Consider the following 11,903-nt stretch of genomic DNA (forward strand, 5'->3'; position numbering starts at 1 on the left):
GTCATCCAATGAGCGCCCGATTTCCTCGGAGCGGCCCCGCCCTTTTCTCCACAGCGGACGCCCCGCCCTTTTCGGCTCCCGCCACTTCAATCCCTCAAACCCGCCTCCCGCGTCTCGCGCTCCCAGGTGGGGGGGGGCGGGCCTTCCCTCCGCGGTTGGCCGAGCCCGGGTGGAACGGCGCCGCCCTCGGCCAATGGGCTTCGAAGGGCGGGGCCGAGCGTCAGACCGGGAGAGACGCGGGAGAGAGAGACTGAGGCGAGTCGCGCGGTTGGGCGGGTAACAGAGAAGCTTCAGCGGCCGTCGTTCGCTCGCTCGCTCTGCCGGCCACCATGTTCCAAGGGCCCGAGTCCGACTCGGCTAGACCCAGCTCCAGGTGAGGCGGCCGCGGTGGGTTCGTTTTTTGTTGTTTTTTACCTCAGAAACCTCCGGGCCACCCCGCTGTTGTGAGGCGGGGACTCCAAATCCCAGCATCCCCAGCCTCGAGACTACCCCCACCCCATACATACCGCCGCACCCCGACGCTTCTTGCTGGGGGCGCGTTGAGGAACACGTGGACGCCGCCTTGAAGGGATGTGAAGAGGCGGAGGTTGTTGCCCCCCCCCCCCCAACTTCCCCGCCTCAGGTCTGCTTCACACGACGCGTGAAAACCCGGGCGTGGAGGATTGGATTTCTCCCCCCACTCCTGTTTCCACGCAAGCCACCCAACCAGGGACCAGATTCCACGGCGCGTCTCGTGGGGGGGGGCACCTGGTTTGGGTCTGCTCTGAGGGGGGGGGGAGTGAATCCCCGCCTGGGGCGTCGCCGAGAGGGGAAACCCCCCCCCTCTCTTGATGCCGGCGACTCGGTTTGCCTGGGGGCGCGGGGTCGACCTGCCGGCTGGAGCCTCCCTTCCCCTCCAGTGGTCTTGGAGGGGATGGGAGGGGGCGTTGTCTGTCCTTTGCGGGGTCCTCGAGGGAATCGAGGCAGGGGTCGTCTCCCTCCCCCCCCGCCCCCGCGCAAAGGAACCCTGCAACACGAAGGGTGGGGTGGGCAGCATCTTATTGTGTCTGCCTTGCTCGGAGCAAAATATATAATATAAAATATCTATATCTCTCTATATCTATCTCTTTATCTATTGCTGTATCTAGCTATCTATCTTTATCTCTTTATCTATTGCTGTATCTAGCTATCTATCTTTATCTCTTTATCTATTGCTGTATCTAGCTATCTATCTTTATCTCTTTATCTATTGCTGTATCTAGCTATCTATCTTTATCTCTTTATCGCTGTCCCTATCCATCCATCCATCTATCTATCTATCTATCTATCTATCTATCTATCTATCTATTATCTATCTATCTATCTATCTATCTATTCATTTATAATGCCTTGGTAAGGCCACGCTTGGAATCATTGCAGCCAGTTTGGGTCGCCACGATGTAAAAAAAGATGTGGAGACTCTAGAAAGAGTGCAGAGAAGAGCAACAGAGATGATTAGGGGACTGGAGGCTAAAACATAGGAAGAACGGTTGCAGGAACTGGGTATGTCTAGTTTGATGAAAAGAAGGACTAGGGGAGACATGATAGCACGGTTCCGATATCTCAGGGGCTGCCACAAAGAAGAGGGAGTTAAGCTATTCTCCAAAGCACCTGAGGGCAGGACAAGAAGCAAATTGGAGTATATGTGTTTTAATGTTTTAATGTCTTCTTTTAACTTTTGTATGGGATATTGTTGCATTGTTTTATTCTCTGTTGTAAGCCGCCCAGAGTCCCTTGGGAGTTGGGTGGCATAGAAATGCGACAAAATAAATACATAAATAAATAAATAATCAAGGAGAGAAGCAACTTAGAACTAAGGAGAAATTTCCTGATAGAATAATTAACCAGTGGAACAACTTGCCTCCAGAAGTTGTAAATGCTCCAACATTGGAGGTTTTTAAGAAGAGATTGCTCAGCCCTTTGTTTGGAATGGTATAGGGTCCCCTGCTTGAGCAAAGGGGTTGGTCTAGAAGACTTCCAAGGTCTCTTCCAATTTTGTTATTCTGTAAGGGCTGGTGAGAAACCTTCTGTGAAAGATGTTCTGGCCAGGAGGCGCTCAATCCTGCTTAACTAAGTCCTGTTTATTTATGGCATCCAGCCCGGTTTGTTTATTTGTTTGATTCCTATCTTTATTTCATTTATTAAATTTCTACTTCATCTCTCTTGCCTAAGTGATTCTGGTCAAGGTACATAAGATTCCTTCCTCTTCCTGTTTTCCCCCCACGGCAACCCTGTGAGATGGGTTGGGCCAAGAGAGCATGTTGGGCTCAAAATCACCCAGCTGACGTTTGTGCCTAAAGCGGGACTAGAACTCACTTTGGGATTATTTTCCCAAATTGTAAAAAATGCTCCGCTGCAAAATCGATTTGTCTGGGTTGTGACATGCTGGTTGTTATGTTCCAGGATTTTATTGCCGGTGTTTGCTTTCAGGGGTTTTCAGAGTTTGTACAATCTGCTAAACAGCATTTCTGGAATTGGATAAATAAACATATAGCAATTTCCATTGAATATGGCTATGTTGTTAGAACAATATTCTGCATGTGCCAGGGACAACTTTTTAACCAGCACATGATGAGCAGCAGCTGCCTTTGCCTTGAGGGATTATGAAAATGAATCTGAGTAGGATTTCAAATGAGTGAGAGGGGTTTGGTTGTTGTTCTTTTGAACCCTCGGCCTGATTACTAGTTTTGGAGTTGCAATACTCCTGCATAAATTTTTGATTGCCAAAGGGAATCAGGTGCCACCCAACCATGCTGTCTGGTATGAAATTCCAAGAAGGCTCAACTGCATTTGCTTGCTTTGTTACAAAGTGGGTGTGGGTTGTGAGACGGGAGATCTTTGCTGTAGTTCTGCATCTCTGCAGTTTCATGTCTTGCCTGAGGCATAAAATCTTTTCTCTAAAACTGCCAAGGAATTGCTCTTTCAGGCCATGTGCGATGGGCTTTTTTTTTATGATGCAGTAACTCAGGATAAAAGTTGGAATTCAATCCTTTTTTTAACTATATAGGTCATAACAACAAATATTGTATTTATTCAGTATTTCATATGTTTAGACTACTAGCTCCAAACAACTGGGAGTGGCTTGCAACAAATAAAGTACATAAAAGCAACAGTAAACCCCACAAAACATAATTCTCCCCTAGTGCCAGAGCATTACTTCAACTCTGGTATTGAAATCCTTTTTAAAAGTCCATGTAAACTGCCTTCCAGCATGTAACAATGAATCATTTGGATCTCTGGAGATAAAAGTGAGCCATAATGGAGCATCATGAAAAGCAATGCACCTTTGTTTCCTCTCTTATTTTGAAGTGTTTGGGGGGGGGGACCTCAACACCCCACCCCCATCCTCTGGGCTGGCCTTATACTGATGGTCCTGGTTTAGGGCCATGTCAACTTTGCAGGGCTTTGTAAGGTAAAGCTAGAACATAGAATTGTATTTAGAAGTCTGTGGCTTCAGAGCAGCATTGAGGTTATGTGAAATGGATAATAGCTGTTAGTAAGCCATTGCTTCTATAGCATCACTTCCAAGTACCTTTCCAAGTGATGAGGGTGTATTGCTAGGGCGTTATCTTCCTGAAAAATCCATAAATGGCATAGGAGCCAAACCTGGGCAGAAGCCCCATTAGTGACAGTCTCCATTTGCCAATCTAGTGCCAATGTAGCTGCTATCTAAGGGGAGCCCAGATTGTGAAATATTTCCTACGGGGCAAATGTCCCCCTCTCTGCACATTTGACAAGAGGAGCGGGCAAAGTACACAGTGGTCTCTGGATAACCATCTTTCAATAATTCTGTCCCGTTTTGTTTTTTCTTTTTTAGCCTCCAGGCACTGAAACAAGAATCTCCTTCCGATTCACATGATCCTGACCTTGTTGATCTTTAACAAGCTTCTAAATTACTTGTTTTTCCCCCCAGGCATCAGGCTTAGAGCCCCTGTGTCCAACCTTGGCAACTTTAAGATTTGTGAACTTCAATTTCCAGAACTCCCTGGCTGGGGAGTTTTGGGAGTTAAAAGTCCACAAATCTTAAAAGTTGCCAGGGCTGGATACTTCAGGACTAGAGCATGGGATGAGCTCTGGAAATAGCATAAATGTATTTTTCAAATTAAATTTGAGGTAAATGAGCTGCCTGTGAAAATATGGTTTGCATGTAAATTGCGTGAAGTAATGCCAAACTGTGTCTGAATGATTGGGCTACTTCTGTAATTTCCTTTGGATGCAGATATAACACTTCAGGCTCTTTTCCACTATGGCATGTTGAAAGAAAATAGCTGTAATTCTGCAGTGGAGTTATTATCTTAATTTCTTTTTCTTATCCAAGCAGTTTGATTGTAAAGGAAATTTGCTTTATGAAGTAAGCATGGTAAACATCAGGCGTGGATTATAATAGTATCTGCAATGGGTTATAACTGCATTTTTACCCTCCCTTTGGCAAAAATGGTATTACCAGTGAAACATTTTATCTCCTTTCCTTTTTAGATCATAATCACTCAAGAAACTATGATTGAGATTTCTGAACATATTCCTGAATTGTATTAGTCAATTTTAGGGATACTTGCTTTTTACACTGTATTGTCAAACACTGTAATCCTTCAAGGGTGTGAGTTGTACAGTTGTCTGGTTACCACTAAAGCTGTGTTCTTAAATGATGCAGCCTGTAACTTTGTAGACAAGTTGATTTTTACTTTGAAAGTGAGCCTCCATTGACTGCAGCAGTCTAACATTGTATGCTAAGGTGCCCCAAACAAAGGGTAAAGGTTAATAATTTTCTGTGATATAGTCCTTCATGTGTCCATTTGCATTTGTTGCTGGTGATGAGCCCCATCTTTTTCTAATTGCCAGCTCCAAACTTGCTTCTTTTTTTTTTTATGTCTCTGGGCCACCCTTATTAGTCTCAGTGAGTCCACCTCAAACCACAAACTTTCAAACACGTTAAATGAGGGTGAAATTTGTTTTGGATAAGCTTCATTTCGGGCCTGTCAATTTGGAGAGAATTGATTAGACTAATAGACTTGAACAGATCAAGATATAAAACGCACTACTAAAATAGTTTAATCCAGGGTTGTTCCAATCTTGGCAACTTGTGGTCTTCAACTCCCAGAATGTTGGCTGGGGAATTCTGGGAGTTGAAGTCCACAAGTCTTAAAAGTTGCCAAAGTTGGACAACCCTGGTTTTAATACTTCAGAGAACAATAAAGAGCAGTTTTTATGCTAGGCAATAATACAAATCTATAATCTTTTTTAAAAAGTGTATCTCCTTATCGGTATTCAAATACTGTAGTTTTCACACATTCATGGAAGGGTGTGAACAAGTTCCTGAGGGATAAATTGAGCTCAGCGTTCAGCCTTCCTCAGTTTGGGATTGGGTGTGGTTGTGGCCTCACCCAGCAACCAAAAGGAAAGGAAAATCGCCAGCAAGAAGAACCAAGCCAATTGTTGATCCTACTTTGCAACAATCCCTTTGGTGGGTGTGTAGGGGGGGTGAGGGGGTAGTGTACGTACAGTTCTTATAGGAAAGATTTGCACTAAGAACATTATTTGCCAGTACTGTACAAATAATTCTGATACTTTAATCAGAATTCTTCACATGGATTTAAATGAATGTTAATTTTGAAAATAGTTAAGTATTACAGACTTCAAGAAACTCTTGTTGCTACTTCTTTCAAAAGAAATATTTTAGATGAATTGAAGACTTCCAGATAAAGAAGAACCTTGATTACTCAGATGCTGACCAGGGTTTGCACATCATTCCATGTACCTAAACCATGGTTTCCAAATTAAATGATCCCACAATTCACAGAATTATATTAAATGGAAGCCAGTGTGATATTTGAATCTTAGTCCCCACTGCCTACTTCTTTGTGCGGACTATCTTTTATAATCATGGTTGATTGTGGATTATCTACTGCAAAATAGGGTGCTGCAGCCACCAGGTGGACCCTCCAGCGATCTCTTTGGAAGTACAGAAGTGTCCTCCTCTTCCAAGTCACAGAAAATGGCCTCTAACATATTTGCAGCAGCTGAAGAACCTATGAATTTCCCAAAGAGAACAAATCCCCCAGGTGAGAACCATACAGTTCTTGAAAATACTGAGAATGGGAGTAACAGGTTTGATAAGTTCCTCCATGAAACCAGATAACTATCATTTATCATTTGAAGAGCCGTGGTGGCACAATGGTTAGAACACAGTATTGCAGGCTGAGTCTGCCCACTGCCAGGAGTTCGATCCTGACCAGCTCGAGGTTGACTAAGCCTTCCATCTTTCTGAGATGGGTAAAATGAGGACCCAATTGTTGGGGGCAATAGGCTGACTCTGTAAACACTTAGGGTTGCAAAGCACTATGAAGCGTATATAGCTATGGCTATATCTATTATCATGGTCCTTGCTCTAAGCTACCTTTGACTAAATAATATTCATTCAAACTTACCTATTTTATACAAATCACTCTGTACTCATACGTGAGATTTCATTTGCAGTGAACGGATTGTCCTGCTTTAAACAGAAAAACACCCATCGTTCAGTACTGGACATAATTTACTGACTATTTCAGAGTTAAATACTCATAAAAAGAACAAGTTTATTACTATGCATAAGTGAAGTGTTTTGCAAGTTGACTTGTGAATGAGATTTTGAAACAAGTAAACAACTTGTTCTGTAACATCATCTTGTTCTTTTGTAACAACAGCATGTTACAATTTTTAAACAACGCTGATCACAGCCTTGGGAACGTGAATAAGGTGTAAGATTTTTTAAAAAAATTACTATATGTTAATACTTTGGAGTTGCTGGTACATGTAGCAAGGAAGGAGTAAAGTCAAGACAGTAACCACAACCAAGCAGTCAAAGCTCCCACATTTTTTACATGTGAGGACACCCCTGGATGCAAGTATGATAGTTTCATTGACAAATGGAATAAGATAGATTTACCTGGAGTGATTTGGCATTACATCTGTTTGACATAGCAGTTCCTTTCCTCTACATCAGTGGTTCTCAACCTTCCTAATGCCGCGACCCTTTAATACAGTTCCTCCTGTTGTGTTGACCCCCAACCATAAAATTATTCCTAAAACCATTGAAAATATGTGTTTTCCGATGGTCTTAAGCGACCCCTGTGAAAGGGTCATTTGACCCCCAAAGGGGTCCCGACCCACAGCTTGAGAACCACTGCTCTACATTTTATTTTCCGCTTTCTACATCCTTCAAAGATTATTTGGAAAGAGGGAGTCCTTATCTTCAGAGACTTTGTGCTTGTGGTTCTTCAATGGTAGAAAGTCTTGCCTTTAGGTAATCCTCGAGTTATGACCACATTTGAGCCCGAAATTTATGTTGCTAAGTGGAAAATTTGTTAAGTGAGTTTGCCCCATTTTACGACTTTTCTCGCCACAGTTGTTAAGTGAATCATTGCATTTATTAAGTTAGCAACATGGTTGTTAAGTGAATCAGGATTCCCCATTGACTTTGCTTGTCAGAAGCTTGCAAAAGGGGTCACATGATCCCAGGATATTGCAACTGTCATAAATATGAACTACTTGCCAAGCATCTGAATTTTGATCACGTGACCGTGGGGCTACTGCAATGGTCATAAGTGTGAAAAACAATTATAAGTCACTTTTCAGTGCCATTGTAACTTTGAACAGTTACTAAATGAAAGGTTGTAAGTCAAGGACTACCTGTATGGCTTCCTATGGGGCCCCTTTTAGGGTATCTCAAGACATGCTTTCTCTTAATGTATACAATTTATAAAATATAATATTTATAGTTTATTATTTATACAATTATTTCAGAATTCAAGGTTTAGGTACAGATATAGATAAATCCAACTTACATTAACTTTTAAAGGATGTTAACGCTTCATTTACATTTTAGATTGCAAAACACGCTTACTGAACCATACATTGGTGCAAATCTTTGGCTTAAACATATTGTTTTTACATGATAATTTCTTCAAGAAAGGGTTTTCTGTAACATTTTTTTTTTGTATTTGTAATGCTGATCAAAAAGTGTAATAAAGGAATATTAAGAAGGAGAAAGGAAAATCAACAGGATTTCAAAAAGGAAACCCTTATCCAAAGCTGTACAAGCATGCCTGGTTCCGGGAGGGCCTCAACATCCTAGCCTTAGGGTTCGCTGCTCATTTCCTCCTGCCCTGGAGAATCGGAGAGGAAGAGCAATTCCTGCAAACTTCCTCAGTTATTGTTGTCTTGCAGGTGGGAAGGACAGCGGCATTTTTGAGGATCATAAACCTAATGCATCCCGGCAATTTATAAACCCACCTGGAGGAAAAACAAGCAATATCTTTGGGACCCCGTCACCTGTCAGCGCAATCAAAGCACATCCGAATAAGCCCAAGGTAACTCGCTTGCAGCTTCCACTCACTTTTTTTTATTTAAAAAAAAGGGGGGGGGTGGAACCCAAATTACAATAATCAATGTAGGCAAAGCAATTGTGTTTGTACAAAGGAAGCTGTTGAATACGCACCTCTTTTGCGACAAAAACTTCTTATGAAACTAATGCTATCTCGATTGGCCAAGCAATATAAATAATCTAGCATTAAAATTGACCATAAGGGAAACATTGGCGTTAACACGAAACAAAATATAAAGATTTTTCTGTCTCATGCAGGACTGATGCAGAGTTTGCACATCCTTAGAAGCATTGCTTTGTAAAGCTGGATTGCCAGACTTGGTTTTTCTTACAGCTCGAAAGGATTATCATGAAAAACGGCCTTTTCAAAGTGTTGGTTAATATCTAGAACCTTTTTCTTCCTTCTTATCCAGGATCATACCTTTCTCTTGAAGGATAGAGGAGATTCACCACGGGAAACAAAAGGTAATTGGAGCAAGGCTTCCCCGGATTTGGTCAGCTCCATTATTTTATCCTTTAAAATATCATATCAGCTTTTGAAAATCACATTATAACTTTTAGTACTATATACTTTACAGCAGGGGTGTCTAAGCTTGGCAGCTTTAAGACCTGTGGACTTCAACTCCCAGAATTCCCCAGCAAGCATAGGTTTTGCATGCAATGTTCCTAAGCATGACTGGCTAGGGAATTCTGGGAGTTGAAGTCCACAAGTCTTAAAGTTGCCAAGTTTGGCTCTAGAGAGAGAGAGAGATTTCCCCTTATGAGCCTAACAATGTACCACATTTGACAGGCCATGCCTCAAATGTTAAGAGTTTCAGACCGTCCGTCCCTGTCCCTGTCCCCCTTCTTCCAAGTGATGATGTGTGGGGAAGCATTGCATAAGCTGAATGAGCTAACATCTTCAGATGAAGTAGTAGAAGACTAACTGGGAGTAGTAACTTAATCAAACACCGCACCATGCTTGTGAACCTTGCATGCAAAATCCAAATGTTGCCAACACAGTTGGAATAAAACCGAAACCAGACCATCATATTCTAACCTGCCACGTATCATCTTGCACAGTTCCAGAAGACCAAAGACCACAGAGAGAAGAGTTGTGTGAGAAGAAGGACCTGCCGAAGGAGATCACCAAAGAACCTGGCCCCAAGATAGATGATCATGAGCCCAGGCTGGGACCACGACCGCGTTCTCACAACAAAGTCCTCAACCCGCCGGGAGGCAAATCTAGCATTGCATTCTATTAGGGAAGGCCACTTACCCACCCACCCCCCCACCCTTCCCCAATGTCTTAAGCTTTCATTATCGGAACCAAAAGGCTAATTTTTTAGTACTTGAAAGAGGGGAGGGCTTAGTAGTTTGGCTTATTTAGTCCACGGCAGCCATCGTCATAAGCCTTTTGGGTGTTCATTTGTAAGACAGGGATGAGCCCTGAGCTCCTTCCTTCCCTCTGCATTCTGAACACAGTTAAGGAAAACTCCCTGAGAATGATTGCAGAACAAATTCCAATTAAGGCACGAGACCAGTGTTTGGTCTGCCAGCTAGGCAACACAGCCTCGAGTAGATTTTCTCTGTGTTTGTAAAGAAGGGAGACTGCTCCACTATATCCTGGAAAAAGATTGTCATCTTGCAGAAAAGTGAAAGGAGCAAATTAGTTTTTGAGATAAATTGTAGTTGAAATGAATCATGCACAAATCCCTTTCTGGAAGAGTTTTAGAAGCTTTGGCTTTGTGGCACTCCTCTTTTGACCAGTTGGGTATAACTTCATGGTGAGTAGCACATAAGAAAAAATAAGTGTGTTGAGAGAACGAAGCCAAACCACTTAAGTTTAAAATTAGAGCCTGAATCCTCTCCAAGGAGGCAGTTCAGAAGCTAGTGACTAACTCTCTCCTTCATCACTAACCTCCCTGCACAAGCTATTGTGCCTAAAGATTGTAATTTTCATTAGGCCGTGAACTGCTGCTGCTTGCAGAAAGGTTCTCATTCTAATTTTTTGCCGACTCTTAGTCTGTTCTCCTTGTTGCTCTGGTTGCCTTTAGCGACTTCTCTCTCCCCTTAGCTAGGTCTTTCCATGCAGAGGCAGCCTCTTGTTACCTTTAGTTACATGAGGTGTTGCTTAGACACTGCCCGTTTTGTTTTTCAAGTCCTTGGGCTCACCTCTTCCACTTCCTCTGCCAGTAGGGAAAAAAAAATCAGACTGTGGAGCCCACCAGTTCTTGTAGGGCAGGCAGTGGCAAAAGAGGTGGGGCCACAGTAATGGACAGTACCTTAACTACGGCAGTCTCATAACTCACATATTCGCCTTCCTGTGCTTTCCAGGAACAATTCTTCATCTTCTTACATGTTCACCTATTTTATCTCTTCCTCAACACCACCTTCCCACCTATACCCACTTCAAACATTGCACAGTGCCAATTCGTGTGGCCTCACAGATTCTGAACACCAGGGGGTCTCCAACCTTGGCCACTTTTAAGACTTGTGGGCTTCAACTCCCAGAATTCCTCGGCCAACCATGCTGCTTGAGGAATTCTGGGAGATGGAAGTCCGCAAATCGTAAAGTTACCAAGGTTGGAGACCCCCTGCTTGAACACCACTCCCCAAAAACGCCCAGGGTGTTCTCCTAACAATAGAAAGCTTGAAACCCAAGTTATTGAAATTCTTTTCTTGGAAGAATGTAAGTATGAAAGCTTTCTTTGAAGAAAAAAAAAACGTTTCTGTAAGAGGTCACTTATTCTATAGTTATTGGAAACCAGAGAGCTTCCAGGTTTATCAACTGAACACTTAACATTTCTGTGCCTTTTAACTAGCAAGAGAGTAAACACCCTTACATTGCTATAGCCCTTAAACTGTGAATATCAACTTCCTGTGAATTTTTAACCCGATTCTTAGGATGACCTAAGGATGACCCTTGAGGTCTATTTCTAACAGCTTAGTACCATTAGGAAAGGGTCAGTCTTAGTTCTCGTACGTACACCCACGTATTCCATTTTTAAACCACAGCAGGAAGCATTCAAGGACAACTCTCAGTTGTAGAGAGTATGATGTCTGGATAACTGGAATGTCAATTTCTTTTAGTTTGATTTACAAGTAATGCTCTTCTATCCCCAATCATAGCTGTCCTGCCCTAATATTTTCTACAATCATATGGTCTCGTCCCTGTGGACATATCTTTAAGTATCATGAGAAAACTGCCTATTTTTGTAATGTTTCAGTTATCTGTTTCACATTGGAACAAAAATGAGGTGACCCCACCATAAAGCAGCCCAGATCCATACTTAACACTCAAATAACCTTGTTCCATAATTCAAAGGACATTCAAAAGCAAAGTCGCCCTAGAATGGATTTGTTATTTGCGCTGACAAGAAGCTATGAAAAAGATCAATCCCAAAATACATTCCAGCATTCATTGTTTAAATCCCCATTAGGGAAAGGCAAAATTAGAAAATAAAATGGAGGATTATCTTCCTTGTTTCTCCTTCCTTATATTCACCTGTTTGGCTGGGGGTCTTTTCAACCGGTGTCCTAC

The 11,903-nt window shown here is 42.5% G+C and overlaps 1 protein-coding gene across 1 annotated transcript; it reads left to right on the forward strand.

Moving 5' to 3' along the window:
- The first annotated feature begins 300 nt into the window (after window positions 1–300).
- On the forward strand, window positions 301–11,842 carry JPT2 (Jupiter microtubule associated homolog 2). The gene is made up of 5 exons (XM_070954823.1): window positions 301–373; window positions 5,932–6,077; window positions 8,224–8,366; window positions 8,794–8,845; window positions 9,443–11,842. Exons 1-5 carry the CDS (start codon window positions 330–332, stop codon window positions 9,622–9,624), a joined length of 567 nt encoding a protein of 188 aa, XP_070810924.1. The 5' UTR covers window positions 301–329; the 3' UTR covers window positions 9,625–11,842.
- Window positions 11,843–11,903: the final 61 nt, after the last annotated feature.

This window comes from Pituophis catenifer, unplaced genomic scaffold (genome assembly GCF_029215685.1).
Source record: "Pituophis catenifer annectens isolate HBS135680 unplaced genomic scaffold, rPitCat1.0.hap2 SCAF_16, whole genome shotgun sequence".
NCBI classification, from domain to species: domain Eukaryota; kingdom Metazoa; phylum Chordata; class Lepidosauria; order Squamata; family Colubridae; genus Pituophis; species Pituophis catenifer.